The 19494-nt window shown below is 37.4% G+C and overlaps 2 protein-coding genes across 16 annotated transcripts in view; one reads left to right on the forward strand and one right to left on the reverse strand.

Moving 5' to 3' along the window:
* The window catches only part of MRPS35 (mitochondrial ribosomal protein S35), a 54503-nt gene that overhangs the window by 25968 nt on the left and 9041 nt on the right, over positions 1-19494 (reverse strand). The window lies entirely within an intron of this gene.
* LOC101792090 (potassium voltage-gated channel subfamily KQT member 1) overlaps positions 4962-19494 on the forward strand; it is a 524294-nt gene continuing 509761 nt past the window's right edge. For 14 of the 15 annotated variants that reach the window (XM_038173114.2, XM_038173122.2, XM_038173117.2 and 11 more), the window contains exons 1-2: positions 4962-5104; positions 6758-7329. In XM_038173114.2, coding sequence (XP_038029042.1) covers positions 6947-7329 — 383 coding nt within the window. In that variant the 5' untranslated portion in view covers positions 4962-5104; positions 6758-6946. The remainder of the gene's footprint in view (positions 5105-6757; positions 7330-19494) is intronic. The other variant, XM_038173115.2, reaches the window with a different exon arrangement.

Here is a 19494-nt window from a genome sequence, read left to right on the forward strand (position 1 = left end):
ATTACTGAAGTCCTGCTGTATATTCTTAAAAGAATGTTCTTATTCTTGCTGGAACACACATTTAATTTTATCATTCCACATTAGGATAACATAAGGAGAGATCTTTTGTTGTTGAAACCATACAGTGCCAGGAACAGAGCCAGATCCAGCTGCAGGTATTATATGTTAACTAGGAGTTCTTATTTCATGACTTTAGCATTGGTCACTTGCATGTGTTGGACTGCAGTATGAAAAGTTACTGATTTATTTTAAAAACATCTTCAAATTTTTAATGCTTTTTCTAAAAAGAAAGCATTTCAGTTATTCACAATTATTGTTTAAACATTAGCTTTCAGTGGAATGATCTATGTTCAACACATTGCTGTTCATGTTAGATTTTCTTCAAGAAAGTGAACATCCAGTATACTTTAAAAGGGTGTTTTAAAGAAGCATTTGGGGGGAGGGGTTAGTTGCTAGAATAAACTAATCTCAGAAATCCTGACTTCTAGATTAATTTTTGTCCAGGCAGAATCTTTTCTACAGCTACATTTAAACAGATCAATCCGTCTTGTCATAGATTTCTTTGTTTTTATTGTATTGGGTTGGTCAAGCTAAACAAAATTACAGATTTCTCCAAGGTAGACAAAAGTAGATCGAAGTGATGAACTGAAGTGCTGAAGTGCCTCAGATACAGATTTTCATTGCTGAACTCATCATATTCAGCTTATTCATCACCACATTATCCCTTTTTTATATTTGTGATACTCTGAAAACTGCTGATGCAGAAGTAATGCAGGGTTATATGAATAGGCTACAAAATCCACTGGAGTGAAACAAAAAAATAGCCCACCCAATCAGAGCTGTTTTCTTATTTAAGAAAAGCAGAAAAAAACACCTGCCAGTGCTATTATTAGTGTGTGTGTGGGAAGGGGGGGGAACACAACATGACATGCCAACTCTTTAAAATAACATACTTTGTATCCTATTATTATACATGAAGAATTTCAGAGTAGTTTTCTTGTCTTTAATATCAGCTGAAGTGATCATATTGCTTATTTACATTACATTTCCCTTAAGAAAGATTGCTGGGGCCTGCGTAATCAATTGAATGTTGTGTAGTAGAGCCTACAGCTTACAGAAAACAGTTTTACAGAAATCTTTAACTAAATTAACAGAATATCTTAATCAACACTTTAAGCTCGCACATATAAACATATGGTGCACAACTGTACTTATCCTTAAGAGAGCGTTGTTATCTTTCAATATTTTTCCATTACAACACACAGTTCCAATGAAAAAAAAAAAGGCTATCCTGAATCAATAACTATATTTTTATCCATCTTTTAAATACTTATAATAAACATCCACTTTTAATGGCATTCTGTTACTATAGTAATACTGACAACAGTATCCTTCTCTAATGCATCAGTAATGATTTAAACAAACCCAATAAAACAATGCTAGAACACTTAATATAATTGAAGATAGGAGTCAAGTAACAGTTGAGGTTCACTGTAAAAGAATTTATATTGTCTCTTATTATTTGAAAGCTCTCCATGGCTGCTAACTGATACCTCTTCATCAACTAGAATAGGTACAACATTTCAAGCTGTAATTTTGTCTTCATTTAATGCAACATAAACATATTATCAAATACTTTGCCCTTAGTTCATACAATTTATTTAATGCTTTTATTCCCATTTATTCAGGTATTAAAAATAATATGGGTTTCTGTAAAGATATACTATAATTATAATGTAATTATTTTAAAAATTCTGACCTAGTAAATAACGCTAACCTCAAAGAACTGCACACCAGGCTGTTCTCTGTGGTCCAGGTAGATCTGCAAAATTTTGCTCCAGCGTTATAAAAAATATTTCTCATGTAATGCATTACTATTATTGCTTGATTTATGACAGTGCCTAAAATGGCAAACAGGATCAGGACCCTGTGTTGCTGGCTTTCAATAAACAAAATATTCTTATTTACCATATAATGCCGAGTTAAAAAAATACACTCATGATATAAACTTCTTATTTTCAAGACTTTTGTTTAACAGTTGCCTTCTTTCCAAAAGACTACTGAAATGGCAGAATAATTAGCAAGGTTGTATGCTTTGTCACACTTGTTTCATCACAATGTAAGGTTATTGCTGTGCCCAATGAGATCAAGAATGGTGATGCCTGAAGCCATGACATCCCAGGATTATTTTCTTTCTGGTGTGGATCTCCTGAACTCTTTAATATCAGATCTGTTTTTACCAGGGCCAGCACTGTCCTTACCATATAGCTATTAAACCATACAGATCACTGCTCTGTGAAAACACGTGTGACGTATACTTCCCATGGCACACAGAGTCTGTGATGGCATCAGCAGATATCAATACATTTGAAACATGGCTGAACTATGGAGCAGAAGTCCTGGAAGTGAATGCTTTTCACAGTTCCTTGTTATAGAGGAAATCACACTCCTTTGCCAACTGTTTACCATTATCTTTCAGCTTTTATCTCCCCCCTCCTTGTACTGGGAGACAGCATAAAGTACCAAAAAGTTACATGAAGTACACATATATTCTTTGTGGAAGGTTTGGAAAAGACCTCTAAGATCATCTATTCCAACCTTTAATCCAGTACCGAAAAGTCCACCACTGAACCATGCTCCTAAACTCTACATCTACACATTTCTTGAAGACCTCCAGGGACTCAACCACTCCCCTGGGCAGCCTATTCCGATGCCACACGACTCTTCCAGTAAAGGAGTTTCTCCTAATATCCTACATAAACCTTCCCTGGTGCAACTTGAGGCTATTTCCCCTTGTCTTATTACTTGGTGCTTGGGAGAAAAGTCCTATCCCCACCTCACTACAACCTCCTTTAAGGTAATTGTAAAGTACAATAAGGTCTCCCCTGAGCCTTATTTTCTCCAAGCAGAATAACCCCAGCTACCTCAGCTGCACCCCAAAAGACTTGTTTTCTAGACCCTTCACCAGTTTTGTTGCCCTTCTCTGTAAATGCTCCAGCACCTCAATATCATTCTTGTAGCAAGGGGCCCAAAATAACACAGTATTCGAGGTGTGCCCTCACCAGAGCCAAGTACGAGGGGACAATCTCTTCACTAGTCTTGCTGAGCATAATATTTCTGATAGAAGCCAGGATACTGCTGGCTTTCTTGGCTACCTGACCACACTACTGTCTCTTTCCAGATGCTAATGACCAATATCCCCCAGTCCCTTTCCGCTGGGCAGCTTTCGCATTCATTCCTCTTTGGGCCCAGCCACCCAGCCAGTTTTTAACCAAGCATAACATACACCTATACAAGCCTCGAGCAGCCAGCTTCTTCAGGAGAATGCTGTGGGAAACATTGTCAAAAATGTTACTGAAGTCTAGGTAGACCACATCCACAGCCTTTCACTCATCCACTGTGCGTCACCTAGCTCTAGAAGGAGATTGGGTTCATCAAGCAGGACCTGTCTTTGATAAACCCATACTATTTGGGCCTGATCACCTGGTTGTCCTGTGAGTGCTGCATGATGGCACTCAAGGTAATATGCTTCATGAGCTTCCCTAGCACTGAGGTCAGACTGACAGGTCTGTAGTTTCCCCGATCCTTCTTTTGGCCCTTCTTGTAGATGGGCATCACATTTGCTAGCTGCCAGTCAATTTTAAGCATTTATTGAAGAACCTGTATTTTCTGTTTTGTTTTTCCAATAAAATATTTTCATTTCAAACAGAGAAAAAATCTACATAACTGAAGGAGTCAATCTTGATTTCTTACAACAATTCCATCATGGAAATGAGGAATTTACAGAACTGTTAGATACTAATCTGGGACAAGCAGTTATCCTTGGAGACTATCTATATTAGTACTAAAATAATAATTATTGCCAACATGCATAAAAGGTAATTTAACCCCTCAGTTCATCCCTTATATTATAAAATGCTACAATATATTTTAATTGTCAAGTGTTTCAGAGTGAATGGAAGCCCAGTGTCACCTTTGGCCGTCCTTCTGATATCATAGTATACAAGTCTTGATAATTTATATTCAGCATGTCCTTGCAATGAAAAATATTGGTATTCATAGTGCACATTACGTGGATTGAAAACTGTTCTATGGCTGAGTGCTCTTCTTAACATATTTGCTAGAAAGGTGTTTATCTGGAGTTCAGAAAGGAAAAGTGCAGAGAGAACTGTTAAAAACTAAACACGAAATCATTTTATTTTGCCTAGTCAAAAAATAAAAGTCAGATGTCCCATTTTATGTTTTTTTTTTTTTTTTTTTTCAGTGATTTCAGACCAGCTGCTCATATGTTGAGTTTCCACATTTACATTAAAACTGTAAGTGTATTCTACTTTTCCCTCAGAATAAACAGATTTTAAACCATAAAATATCCAAGTTGTGTATTGGTTATATTGGTTGGTTGATTTGTTTGTTTTCAGATTATTTTTTTTCCCCTGCACACTTTGATTAATTATTTACAGCTTGAACAGTTGTATTTGGGAGAGGTCAGAGGTTAGACTAGGTAATAGTTTTTGCATTTAGGAAATTACCATTGGGAAAAGTTAATACAGCAGAGAAGTTATTAATTGATGTGGAAGGCATTTCAAGGAGGAAACATGAGCAAAAACCTAGTGAAGGATTTCTCAGGCTCCAACTGGGTATCAGTCCTTTTCAATGGCCCACTGGTACTATCTGGAATATTATATTCTGGTGCTGCAGAGCCTCCTGCTAGCTTGAACCAACACCAAATTCAAATTGTAAAAGGTGTGAAGTAAAGAAATGCTAATATTAACCAGTTGCAATTAAGTGTATGCAGATAAGAAACAGAGTGGGCAAGATGATCCTCAGTAAAATTAAGTTGTTGCTTGTGATTGCTGGTTTTGACAACAGGAAGAAGCACAAGTAAATTGTCAGAAGTGTCGTACAGTTCTTTCTTTGCCTTTTCCAAGAGCAGCCAAATACGGCAGATAAAAGGGAGGGACCCTGGATTAGTCAGGGTGGGACTTGATAAGCCACGAGGCAGAGCTAGGCAGCAGCTCTGCCTGCACCTATCCAGAGAATCTGCCATATAGAGCTGAGGGAGCAACAAAGAAAAGGAATAGAGGGACACACAACAGGAGCGTAGGTACTATTGCCTTTTTTTTTCTTTTTTTTTCTTTTTTTTTTTTCCCCTGTGCTTTATTTCTGATTTTGTGGGAACCCCTGTTGTGATTAAGCAGGCTAGCAAATGTGTTTCAGGCAGTTTTGTTTGCAACAGCTGGGTAGCCAGTCCCTGCTAAGGCTACATTGACAAGTGCTGGTTAATTGTTGAGGTAGCCTCAGCACCATAAAACAAATGATACAGAGGGAGTGAACTTCTGACAGATGTTGTTTTATTGCTTTAGGTCAGCTTGGCTGAGGGGCTTTGTGGTTTTGCTTTATTGTTTATTTCTGACAGTTTTTCATTGTTAAGAGAACAGATGAGGGAAAGGAAGCATTTCTCTATCTGCTGTAGGATTAATGTAGAAGCACATCAGTCCATTTTACCATTACCGGTGTTAAGAAATGAGCACATTGTAACAACCCCAGTACCCCATGTAAAAATTTTATAGAGTAATTTAAGAGGACTTGTTTCTATGTACTTCAATGGAAGTTTATCTGTTATGCAAGAGGATGTTTAAGCAACAGAAAATAATCGTAATTTAAAACGAGGGGACAAAGGAAACTTTTCTCTCTCCCTCAGTTTTGATGAGGCTAAAAAACTCAAAGTATGGGTGTGAGTCTCTTCTGATGGCAGAGCAGTCAGATGCAACCCCTAGGTATAGGGGCTTTAGATTGTGGATGACACAGTACATTACAATATCACATTACAAACATAATTTTGACATTAACATCAGCAGTACCTGGTGCTTTGAAGTTAAAAGTATCTTTCATTATACCTCTAATATTTTTAAAACTTTCATAACATTTTCATTTTACTGAAGAATTTTGAATAAGGAAACTTTTCATGGTTGTGTGTAAGAAACAAGGCAATACAAATAGTGACACTTCAGAGTGAGCTGCTCTCAGTCTGTCAAAAAGATTAATATTACTGCTCATATCTGTATATTAGCAGCAATCTAGGTCTGTCTCATGACCAGTATATACTGAACTATAAGAGAATTATTTTCTGTTCTATTGTCTCAAGAAAATACCTAGAGAATAGCAAAGTTAGCAGCAAACTTTAAATGGCTTGAAGAAAATCAAGAATCAGGCCAGACATCTTTGATCTTTTCCCTTGTGACAATATTAACCTCCCAATGATATTTAGCATTAATGGCATATTCCTGTTTACATGTGAGGAAAAATTGTATCTGAGTACAGTGGATTGCAAGATCAGCTCTCATGAGGGGATTGAAATAATTTATTTTATTCTTAAAATCTTTCTGTAACATTGGCTTTCTAGGTAAGATATCTTGCTATGTAGGTGCTGAAGTTCAAAACCTCCATTTAGTGTGCTTCAGGCAACAGTAATTTTATAAATGCTGGGAAAATATCACAGTTCCGTGTCTAAACAGGACAATTCAAGATCTGCTTGGCTTAAAATAATATCATGGGATCAGCTCTCAAGACAACTCTGCTGCAGTTTGTGATGTTGCAGCATTTTAATAGTTTTAAGCTTTTTCCTTTAAAAATGTAACTTTGATTCTTAATTTTCTTTTTCTCTCAAAAAATCTTAATCTCTCTCCTTTTCTAGCCCATTACATCTGGTCCCTAGCACGTATAGTTTGTCTAATAAGTTGTTCTTATTTAATTTCAGAGGTTCTCAGTGACAGCTGGTGACAGGCTGACAGCTCACACGCTCGTGTCACAGAGAAGGTCCATGATAAAAGCAGAAAGTCACCTTATCAGCTGCTGGAGAACGCTCTGGGCAAGGAGGATATACAATACCTTCTTCTATGATTTTAAATATTGATCAGGGTTAGTAATACCTGCGCGTTGCTAAAGAATGTCCTGTGATAATGGAGAAACCATTGGGCACTCAATGTACAACCTCTGTGGACAGATCCAAGGCTCCACTTCCCAGCTTAGTAGTCTGAATGGAAATAGGAAATATGCAACCTTGCTGAAAGTCAGGGGGAGCTCAAGCAACATGCAGTACTCTTCGGTGGCGCTGGGTCCAGATGCCCCAGTGAATAATGGATCTGGAATTCCCTGTAACCCCAAGGAAGGCATGAAGGCTTCAGTCGTGACAGCAAGTGAAGTCCACAGGGCCTGTACAGCAAAGTGTTTCCACAGCCGTTACTCAACTAAAACTAGTACACAGGGAAATGTCTACAACTTCCTGGAGAGGCCCAGTGGATGGAAGTGTTTTATCTATCACTTTACTGTGTAAGTACCTAGATTTTTATGCAATCTTTGGTTTAAGAAAAATTTGAAACTGTCCCCTTGATTAGCTAGAAGTCACAGTACTTTAGCTCCAAGGCTGAAAACTGTAGTTCTATGAATAATCCCATTGAAAGTGGGAAGGGAAAAGTCAGTTTCACAAACAAACAGCCACTACATCCACTAACATTTCCAAAGGAGCAGTGTCTATTCTTGATATCTGTCTTCAAAGATGTACACTGAATCTGTGCTAATTCAAAGATGAAGTCTGATATTCTCATGGCAGCACTTCCTGCTGCCTTAGCTACTTCACATGGTTCTAGCTTCAGATACTGCAGTTTTTAGCATGTGATATAATCAGACCTATCACATTTTTATGTGTGTTTAGCTCATGCTGAGGTGCCAAAACACATAATCTGTTGGTCAAACATCTAATCACAACATTACTATTTTAAATTAATTTACAGGTGTGAACATGTATTGAGTAGAAATTTAGCAAAAAAATTTTCATTATACCCAGTACATAGTACATGCAAGGAGAACATTAAGGTTCCTATTAACCATTGTGAAGCAGCAGTTAACAAATTATTACAGCTGCTACCTTTTTCTCTAAGCTGCTTATGTTGTCTGTTTAGCAAGACCTCAAGTACTATTTTGAATGTTACTAAACAGTAATGATAATTTATCATCTTTGCTGTAGAAAGGGTCCAGTCATTCTCTCACTGAGTCAAGCAGAAGTTTCACTGGCTACAGTGAATGCAAAATGTGCCAGAAGTCCTTGCTTTTATTAATTAGTAATTATATGTCCTGAAGAAATACGGAGTGTTGAAATTATTCTATTCATTCCAGATATACTTTTCTATGGCCTGACTGCATTTTGGAAAAAAACATCAGTTACTGCAATCAGAAGCTACTCAGAGAAAGACACAGTAATTTTAAAAGTGACTTTTAATGCTTCTATTTGGTGTAAAATGGATGGTCCTACCAATATTTGTTTCCTTTCATACCTTTGGCTTTTTTAAAATGGTGTTTTGATTCATTAAATGTTATTCAAGGAATAGGCTTATACTATGCAATTATTCCCAGGGCTTAAACAGGTGCAGTTTCTGTAGATTTGAATATGTCATGATTTAAGCCTATTTCAGGTTAGGGTTTATTAACCTTATTGAAATGCAATTGTGTCATCTTCTGCATTACTTTTATCTCAGACTAAAGATGACCTTTAATAGGTACTTATACTCTGCAAGGGACATTTAAACCCTAAACAAACAGAAAACTACACAAACACACACACAAACACCAACATCTCATCAATCCGTACTGGAAAACTGGAAAAAAAGTTGCTATTTTTAGCAGATTTTCAGTTTTATATTTTAAAGAGTATAAGGGTTTCTAACTTAAATGAAAGAATATGTAAATTGGCTCTGTTCTGAAAAGCTTTTTCTTTAGGATTGCTTAAAAGGAAAAAAATTAACCAACATTTTGTCTTAAGTATCTTTGTCCTAATAATTATCCCAATAACTACATGGTATGTTCATTTATATAACAAGTGTCTGTTTTGGAAAGAACAGATATAACATTAAATGTCATTAAACATTTTTAAAGCAATAAAGTGCTGATCTAAAGTACAATTAACTTTGTAATGAGAACAAGATGTAACATTTTTAAAGAACGTTTCCTCTGTTATATCTGTGGTTTTGTTGCAATTCATGTAGATTCACTCTTATGATGACAATGACTATTTTATAACAACTCCAATCTTCCAACTATGTAGTTGAAATGTGTGTAGCCTGGGGGAGCAACAGTGTCCCTTAATTGTCCTTTTGTCCTTCATATGCCAGAAGGACTCAATAACTCAAGTACAAACCTATGCGTAGTTTGTGTCCAGGCAGGGCTGGAATCTGTTCTGATCAGGAGCCAGTTCTGCTACAGAGAATCTAACTTTTATGAAAACAGGCAAAGAGAGGGAAGAGCAAGTGCTCTAGGAAGTGATGCTCCTTCTGTGTTCTGAAATTACCAAAATAATCTCATCTTTCTCAAGATAATGCTTGTTAGAAAATGAAAGTATTTTTGCCTAATTAAATCTGAAATTAGTGTTATTTTAGTGGAGTTATTCCAGGCTAAAATCATTGTTTGAAAACAACATGATTCATAGATTGAATGGGTTTTCTTGAGAATTCCCCCTTCCAATCCTGTAAATCTTCTCACTTGGGTGATTTTCAGCTTCACAGGAAATACTGTGAAATACTGAGTTTCTGAAAGCATGAAGAACAAGGTAGAGGATCACAATGACAAGTTAGAAAGAGGCGAGGGCTTCAGAAACAGCTGTGACATGCAAAAGCAATACATTGATCATAACCAACCTGTTCTTGCTGCCAAGTAAGACCCTTAAGGTATTAGATATCAATATATGTTAGAGTACAGCTGTTTGCCATATGGTCCTCATTCCAGAAAAAGAAGTGCATACCTGGCTTGCATTTGATTTCTAAGCTCAACTATCACTTGTTTAAATCACAGCCTCATGTGAAGATACCAGAGTAGAACCATCATATTTTATCTTTTGAACAAAAAGTGCAATATGTAATTTTCTTATTCTTATGTATTGGTGATAAGTTATGCATGGTAATGAAGTTACTTGGCAAGTCCACACATTTAAATCATTTAACTGTAAGTGGAGCCTTATTCATGTGAAGAATATGCGTTTACTTTTCTGAAACATATATACTTATATATAATTACAAATGGAATGGCAAATGGTTCAATGATATTTTAGAATATGGTGTTCATTTTTTGTGTGTGTGTTTTGTTTAGATAACAGATAGCAATGATCATAAACCAAAACCAGATTCCAATGTATATGATTAAAGTGCTAGTGCATAATTGTGATTGGAGAATGTTTCCAAGCCTTTGGAGGCCACCTTGGCCATAGACAAGGCCACCTTGGCCATAGACAAGGGGTGGTGATGGTCTGGTTCCTCTGCCATGTTTATAGAGGCATAGAACAAGTAGCAGGAGGTGCAACTCAGGCCTTTTGAAGTAAAAGGTGTACTATATGTGCAGCCATATGCATTCATACACATAAGTGGTGACTGAAGGGAAGAGAACCGTATGGTTTCACTTGTATTCAGGGAGAAAAAGTAAAGGTTTCCTTTCATATGTTAATTTCTTCTGAATGTGAGTGACAGAGGACATCTTGTGTCAGCCTAAGGCTATGTCTGCATTGGTGTGCAGCCCTGTGCTGCACAGCTGCACCTACTCAGGCCCCAGGAAGAAAACAAACAAGCTTGCACAAATGTGTACTGAGGCTAACTGCTCCTGTATTTCGGCAAGCAAGGTGGATCCACAGTACCTTTTCCCTTCAGATCTGCCCTGTTCTTTTCACTCACTGCAGTCCAACTCCCTTGCATTATCTTTTCCATTTCTCTAGAACATCCTGAAGCATGATTTTCAGCTGCTGTTGCCTGGCTAACCAAACTTTGTAGATAAAAGCCAGAAGCTTAGAGGGAACCTGGGTGTGTAGCTCTTTGAGAAGTGAAGAAACAGAACAAATTGCTACGCTGAGTCTGATGAAACAGGGATAGATGAGAACCTGAGACAGAGATAGAAGCCTAAGTTTGATTGTCGTAGAAATTGAGACTGGTGCCAGTGATGCTGAAACTGGAGGAAAAGGGGTAAAGAGCAGGCTAGCTCAAGAACAAAGAGAAGCATACTTAGGTGGGAAGGACAATCAAGGTCTAGCAGCTTTTGGAGATCAGAAAGCTGGCCAGGCACAAGGTGCTGGGATTGTGGGACAGCTGAAACTCACAGAGTTTCACTGGGAGGAAGAAGGGGTAGGAGACGACAGCTGGAAGCTAGGGGAAAGAGGGAGCATGGAATTCAAGACAGGAGAAGGAACCTTTCACCCATAGGCAATTGGTTTGAATCTCATCCAAGTCAATAGTGAAGAAGAAGTAATGACTGCAGGGAGATACAAAAGGAGCTGTTGGTCTTTTTCCAGTTCTTAGTGAACGGATGTCAGCATCACTGCTGGAGTTAGCACAGCTGGAAGACTTGCTGGCAGTCAGTAGAGAAACCGCAGGCTGGTTGAAAACGGAGGCAAGTCTAAGGCAAGAGGGAGGCCCATGAGAGGGACTCTTAAAATGTGTTCTCAGGCCTGCCACTTTCTTGTCGTGTAACACTGCAAAAATTTGAGAACTTGCAGCTGTTCAAAGGTTATTTTGTGCTGGTTTCACCACTTGTTAAATGAGTGTTAGACCTTGTTCTCATTTAAAAGCTAGACCAATCTTTATATCCCATAGCTTCCTGTGGGATGGGGTGAGCTGATCTAACAGCCCATTGCTAACCAACCACCTCTGGTTCTGCTTCCCTCATTTGCCTCAGCTATTCAGCTTGCTCCTTGCCATTCAAATTTATCTGTCCTTGGCTATCCTTGGAGCACTGAGACAGTTCAGCTTGTTATGCCAGAAGAAACCTAGTCCAGTAGCAAAAAGAGGATGGCCTTCTCTCAGGTTAGTTATACACATTCAGCATCTCTGAGTACTGTCCACTCTTGTTCTCTTAGTGCTCCTAGAGGGCCATAGTCACCTGTTAAATAAAACTGTACAAAATAATTGCAAAGTAACACACTGAAAGTCATCTGGCAAGTACTGCAGACCACCTGGTTTGACTGCAAAACACTTGACAAATGCAGACTTTGCATAGCAACAAACCCTTTACTCCAGGCTTTCTTAAGATTTATGGGAGAAAGACTCCAAATAGTGACTCAGAGAGGATAATGGCTATTGTTTTGAATCGCTCATCAGGACTTATTGCATGGGAAAGATAAGGAAAATGTCCTTCCTAGGGTATGGTTTCACAGTTGGTATAATAGGTTACCATTACCACCAGGGGAAGGTTCCCTTCTCCCCTGACCACACACTTCTGCCACAATGCATGCTGTTTCTGCCACTTTTTGTAGCCCTCCTAAGCTAAGTAAACTCACTGAAATCACTGAAATTCAGTAATTTCACTAAGTGAAATCATGAAATTATTCACTAAGTGAACTCACTAATTCAGCAAAAGAATGGGTAGCTTTTGATACCTTAAGAAGTTAGAGCATCTCGACAAAGGGTGTAACTAGTGCTGGAGCCAGTCCAAATCAGTTGGCCAAAACTGCAATGGGATGAATGAGAGCTGTCCTTTTTGTCACCAGAGAATGATGATGTTGGCTCAGTTGCATATGAAAACAAGCCCTAAGTTTGCTTTGTTACACCTCTCCTCCTTCGTACTGACTCCCGTAGCTTCTTCGTTGAGAGGCAGGTATGCGTACACACATAGCACATTCCTGGCATTTTGTTGAAAAGAACGGAAATAAGGAATGACTGTTGAATAACTTAAAAATGAATGGTCCTTACAAATATATGAAAATGTTGTATAGTTTATAACTTTGGGAGGAGGGAACAGAAGAACAAGAACATATTTGAAAAAATTTGGCTGATTTGCTAAGAGTTTTTTCCTGTGATAGAGGTACTATGTAAGGAAATCTTCAGCATGCATAGCACAAAGAATTGAGAATTCAAGAGAATTGAGATCACTGGGGCAAAATAAAAAATGAAATTTTCTCTTTAATTTTTTTTTTAATTTTTCGCACCTTCTTCATGTAAGAAACACTGCGGTCAGGTTCTGTTAATGCAAAGGAACTACCATTGATGCAAAGAGCCACCATTCTGGTTGATGTTCTGTTTTTGTTTGTCCTACAGCTGCTGATGTAAAGAACATTAAAAGGCAAAAATATGAATCTGGTTCCTTTTAATAATGCTGGGGTGCTTTCCCCCCTCCTTTTTTTTTTTTTTTTTTTTGTTTTTTTTTTTTTTTGTTTTTTTTTTTGGTTCTTCAGGTATAACAGCTCTCAGAGAAACCGAATATATTTAGCAAGTAAGTTAGCATAGTGTTCTGTCTTTATCAGTAAATGAAACCTATAGCCTGCTATTTGTATCTGTTTATCTCAAAGGGACTGTCAAATTCCCATATCTGTCCTTCCCACAATTATCTCTAGAATGCAAGCAGATATTTTGCTTTTTCCAATGATGTGACTTTAATATGACCAACACTAGCAACAGCTAAAGTTCAGAGTAATTATAAGCATATGATTGCTTTCAAGATTTTGGTTTTGACCTTGATGTCAAAGCTTAGGTCTGGACATGATGTGCTTTCATAAGGGTAAGTTAGGCCTTTTTATTATTATTGGATTCAGGATGTTTTTGCCAGCATAACTGTTATTTATTTGGATATTTACAAAGAAATTGAACTGACAAGTTTTCCAGTTTAGAACTCCTCCAGCTACTACTTTTCATCTATACACCATTTGCCTTAAGATGATATCTTGTCTATGATGATAAACCTCAGGTACCAAAAGTTGCACAGAATTAAAGAGAAGAAATTAAAGAACTATTAATTTTATTAAAGTGACATGTTCCTCTTACTGCTTAGGGTTGCCTGTTCAACTGGATTATGAAATGGAATGGATTAAGTTGCTAATAGAGGCACACTGATGTTAAACAGAATTATCTTTAGGATTCTGTAAAGTCCCAGGATTGGGCTGTTCTAAAAATATATGGGAATAGTCATTAATTTTTAGCTTCTTTTCCTAAGGAAATGAGGTTTATGCAACCACACTGTCTGAGTGTGTCTGCCTGAAAGTTACTTACCAGAAAATTTTGAGCCAGTTGGCGAGTTTCAGCAAATATTGACAGAGGATGAGACGTGTCAGAGGTATTAAGTTTCTTCAAGTTTTGTTAAAATAAGCAGTTGGATAGAGGAAAGAAAAATTAATAAGTTCAAAGATGAAAACACTTCACTTGGAGCTCAATTAGATTATTTGGAACCAAAGAGCCTTTTCAAGAGAGAGATGTTACGAAAGTTCCTAAGGAAGAACTTTGATCTGATCTTCTTTTTAGGCACAGAATAACCTAACCACAGAGTACAAAGCCACAGGCTACGTAAGTTTTATTTTAATTTTTTAAAATTATTGATGACTTTTTCCATCATTTATGTAAGAAATTCAATCCATCTTATTCTAGAAGCTCAATTTTGTAATAGACCATGCAATGAATATGCATTAACATCCCCGCAGGCTAATGTTGTTTCTATAGAGAAGCCATTTGTTTCTATAGTGAAAATAAATACTGCAGTGTGGCATTGATATGATGCTGTTGATGGAAATTAGTTACACTTTTGTGGAAAAACTGTACAGAATGCAACAAAGTAAAAAGACATTTCTTGATGCTAATGTTACAATTGCTCATTAAATTGTGGACTCTACTTCACATCAAGTTCAAGAAGAGTGCTTCAGACATCTTTATGATAATCAACAAGCTGGCATTAACTTAATGCTGGATATATTTGCACAGCATTATTAGATGTATTTATTCTCTCACCTTTTTAATACAGAAGTTAAGGAACATTAAGTACTGCAAAGAGGTCAGTGTTACTCTGTGAGTGGTGGTCATAATTTGCTGTCCCTATGAATTTGTATCAAAAGACAATGTGACATGAAAATGCATGTCAAAACTTCCTGATTTTCTTGTTTCACAGCAAAATTCAATGGTAAATATAGCAGAATCATAAAAACTGATCATAAAGTCATGTTGTTATATGATGAACAATTTCTGTGAATGTTTGAAGAAGTGGTTTAGGTTTCTTTTATAAAGACTTAGTGTGCCAAGCTTGATACATAATCAGAATGGAAGCTTGATTCCTGTGCCCGGGGAAGGAAAGGACATCTAACTGTTCTGATAACAGGACATACAGAGATAAAAGCAAAAAAGACAAACAACACCATAGACATTATTGGAAGATACAGGCACTCAATTGAATCAGGAAGCTTAAACCCTAGGAATTCCAGGACACTGAATAAAAGGTTTCTCTAAAATCAGTGCTTCTGACAATTGTAATGCATGAATGTATTCTACCAGTTTTGACCTAGTACGAGCTAAACTCAAAGAAAAGGCAAAATCCAAATCTTAGTGTTCTTTAAAGAGCAGCAGATATATTAAATACTTTAAAAATGTAAAGTGCTTATTACTAATGTGAAGCATGGCTTTAAGAATAACAGATCTTTGGTCAGTTGATTCATATTCATGGTTTCATAATTTGAAGTAAGAGATCTTTTGCTATGATTGCTCATGCTGTGAATTGAACAGCAAGGGTATCAACTATTGATCCAAGCTGGTTTGTGATAATTCATACACATGTAGCTCAAAGGTCCCAAGAAGCATACAGAATAGCAACGTATGTGTGTAAATCCTTTTGTTGATTTTCTAGGTGTTTTAGAAATACTAATTGCTTCTAAAGCACATAGGACAAGATTATCCCCATCTGAAAGACACTGAAGTACTGGCAATAATTAACTGAGATGCCTCAAAACCAATAGCTTGGTCAACTTAGTTTCTGGATAGTATTCCTGAGTAGAACCTGACAAATAATCAATTTATTTATTTTTGTTTGTTTGTTTCATTCATTTATTGAAGATAATTTGTATTGTATCAATTTGTGTGCTTTAAAAATAAAAAAGCTGAAAAATCCCATTTTGTATGCCAAAAATTACTGATTCACAGCCAAGACCTAATTATAATGATAATTCACTGTAATATAATTATAAATTATAATAACAAGTCAATTTTTACATAATAATTGCAAGAATTCCAGTAATTCTGGAAAAAGTAAAAGTACCATTAGAAACCTTTTTTTTTTTTTTTTTTTTTAAGGTAAATGTACTGCTGATTATGTCTGACTCATCATGAAGCATTTTAAAACTCTAACAAAACTTTGAGAATTATTTAGTTTTATTTTTCAAAGCAACAGTAGTCAAAAACTAACAAGTGAAAGTTTCAAAGAGTGACATAAAATTAGAAAGTTCCATAGTAGCTGTGTGCATTAGATCATGAGACATGTATATTACATTCAAGAGGTTTATGGCAGAGAAAGAAAAATATAGAATTGATATGTCTAGACTATATGTGGACAGACATCTCTTTGCCAAGTTGATATTTCTGGCAGTATTAAAGAAAGTTACAGAAGTTTGATCCTCAAAATATATTTAGAAGGGTAGTATTTTAATGACTAAGCTAATAGCAGATCTCCTAAGTCTTCATGATCAACTTCTTAATTTGTTTTGAAACAAATAAATCTGTTTTTTTTCACAAACCTGAAAACAAAAAAAAGCCAGGAGCTGTTGCAAATTAAAAAGATATTCTGGCCTCTGGTTACTGCACCAGCAAAATGCAACAAATTTGATGTAAACTTTTGCTATGGAAAGCAATTTTATTCTTTCACTGTAAAGGTACTGACATGCTGCTTTTAAACTTGTGAAGCAATGATGAATGTACATCCTGTTTCTGCCTTGCAGTTTATCTTAGGGTCCAAATCTCTTTTTCTGTCTTCCATTCGCTGGTCTGAATGCTCTTCTTTTATCTTTATACATTTCACTATATGATTCCCTTGCTTTCAATTTGTGTTATTTCCTTATACTCTTTCCATAATTTCTCTTCCTTTTGCTACTCTACCTCCCTTTCACATTTTCTGACATGTACACTATGAAGAGATGGGTAAACTGAATCATGAATTGTTGTTTACCAAATCCCAGACTATGGGAACAAGGGGCAAACAACAAAAGTAGGAAATGAGTTTAATACAGAAAAAAAAAAAAAAAAAAAAAAAAAAAAGTGTTTCCCTCTCTGGTGGATAGTGACCTATTGAATCTTGCTACAATTGTTTGTTGTGTATATAGAAAGCATTCACAGTTCTGAAAGGGAATGGTGAAATGGAAGAGTAATGGACTGCAAAGATGGCCAGATTCATGTGCACCTCCTAAACAGTATTTTCTCTCACCAATTGTCATTCAGAGTGCTGGGCTAGATGGACCACTGGTCATATCCAGTAGAGCATTTTTATTTTCTTCTTGGTCTCCTTTACCTTCCCCAACTGCTACAGCCAGTCTTCCCTCCCTCTCTATCCACTTTCTATTACTTTTATCAGGTGCTTATTCCAGGTATTTAAGAGTGAACAGAACTGAAATTACTTGTCTAGATTACAGCTTTCTTTCTCTTTTCATGTCATCTTAGCAACCATCAGGACACCAAATATCTTTCTATATTTCTCTGGTTAATGCTCCTGTAATATTCTACTGACGTGGACCTAAGGTATACTCCCTGTAGATATTCCATGATCTGAATGCTGGCATGCCCTGAGGTGAGTTCAGGAATATGCAGTACAACCAAAGCTGAAGTTAACTTAGCTCTCAGAAAAAAAAAAAAAAAAAAAAAAAAAAAAAAAAAAGTAGCAGTGCAATGCAGACAGCTGTAGATCCAAGGCAGAAAGAAAAGTTTGTGGAAGAGTTTATGCAAGGACAGAAAGCAGTATTGTAGGTTAGAAGCATTCAAAAACATCATCTGTCATGTCCACAGAAAACAAACAAGTATCTTTCCTTCCCACCAAAAATCAAGACTCATAAGATTTTAGCCTGAACAGACACACACACACTGGGTCCTTTTCAGTTGCCTTCTGATTGGAGCCAGATGGACAATTTCATGTTACATGCAATTGGGCTATCAGGGTTTTTTGGCTGCAACCTACAGAACTGAAAATAGATATCCTCAGTATACCCATATTATAGCTAGAATTTTCCTTTGGTTGAAGGCTTCAAATCCATGAAAATATTTTATTCTGAGGCAAAACAGAAAGTCAGATATGCCCAATTCCCTGCCAGGCAGACTGCCAGTTAGCAGAATCCAAAGCTAGGCAAGTTTCTATTAAACCTGTCTGGTCTCCTTCTCCAGTTCTGCTGAAACCAACACATTCCCAGACTACTTTCTAATTTTAACATATTGGTATTTTCAGCAGAAAATTGTTCCTTTACCAAATTTTCCAACCAACTCTAATTTGTGTATGATCACATATATACAAGCACAAAATCTTTCAACAAAACATCAAGCCCAGGAAACTGGAAATAAATCTGTGAGAGGACAGAAAGACATTGAAACTTGCCTACAGAGGCACACAGGCAAATTCTTCTTCTCTTTATGACTTAGTCAGAAAAGTCTTCGGTAACAAAAATACATAAACAATTGGAATGAGGCTTTACTTAGACTAGCAGGAATGTTTCATAGAAACACATGGCTATTGAACATAAAGCAGTTGAATTGCGTTTAGAAGAAATTGAATTGATTCACACACTCAGGAATGAGAATACCTTGCACTTTTATAACATGAAGAAATTGAATGCCCACCTTAATATGTCTGTCTCATAATAGCCACCTGAAATAAAAAGCAACCTACACCTTTAGAATACTTCATACTATTTTCTGGTGGCTAAACTCATTTGTTCTCCCTAACAACAGACTATCTTAAAGCTATCAGCCTGGACTGGACAACTTGTCCTGCACCTGGGGCGCAATAACCCCAAGCAGAGCTACAGGCTGGGAGATGAGTGGTTGGAGAGCTGCCAGGCAGAGAAGGACCTGGGAGTGATGGTGGACAGTCGGCTGAATATGAGCCAGCAGTGTGCTCAGGTGGCCAAGAAGGCCAACGGCATCCTGGCTTGTATCAGAAACAGTGTGACCAGCAGGGCTAGGGAGGTGATCGTCCCCCTGTACTCGGCTCTGGTGAGGCCGCACCTCGAGTACTGTGTTCAGTTTTGGGCCCCTCGCTACAAGAAGGACATCGAGGTGCTTGAGCGGGTCCAGAGAAGGGTGAGGGGCCTGGAGAACAAGTCCTACGAGGAGCGGCTGAAGGAGCTGGGCTTGTTCAGCCTGGAGAAGAGGAGGCTCAGGGGCGACCTTATCGCTCTCTACAGATACCTTAAAGGAGGCTGTAGCAAGATGGGGGTTGGCCTGTTTTCCCACGTGCCTGGTGACAGGACGAGGGGGAATGGGCTTAAGTTGCGCCAGGGGAGTTTTAGGTTAGATGTTAGGAAGAACTTCTTTACTGAAAGGGTTGTGAGGCATTGGAACAGGCTGCCCAGGGAAGTGGTGGAGTCACCATCCCTGGAAGTCTTCAAAAGACGTTTAGATGTAGAGCTTAGGGATATGGTTTAGTGGGGACTGTTCGTGTTAGGTTAGAGGTTGGACTCGATGATCTTGAGGTCTCTTCCAACCTAGAAATTCTGTGATTCTGTGATTCTGTGATTCTGTGATT

Source organism: Anas platyrhynchos, chromosome 1 (genome assembly GCF_047663525.1).
Source record: "Anas platyrhynchos isolate ZD024472 breed Pekin duck chromosome 1, IASCAAS_PekinDuck_T2T, whole genome shotgun sequence".
NCBI classification, from domain to species: Eukaryota; Metazoa; Chordata; class Aves; order Anseriformes; family Anatidae; genus Anas; species Anas platyrhynchos.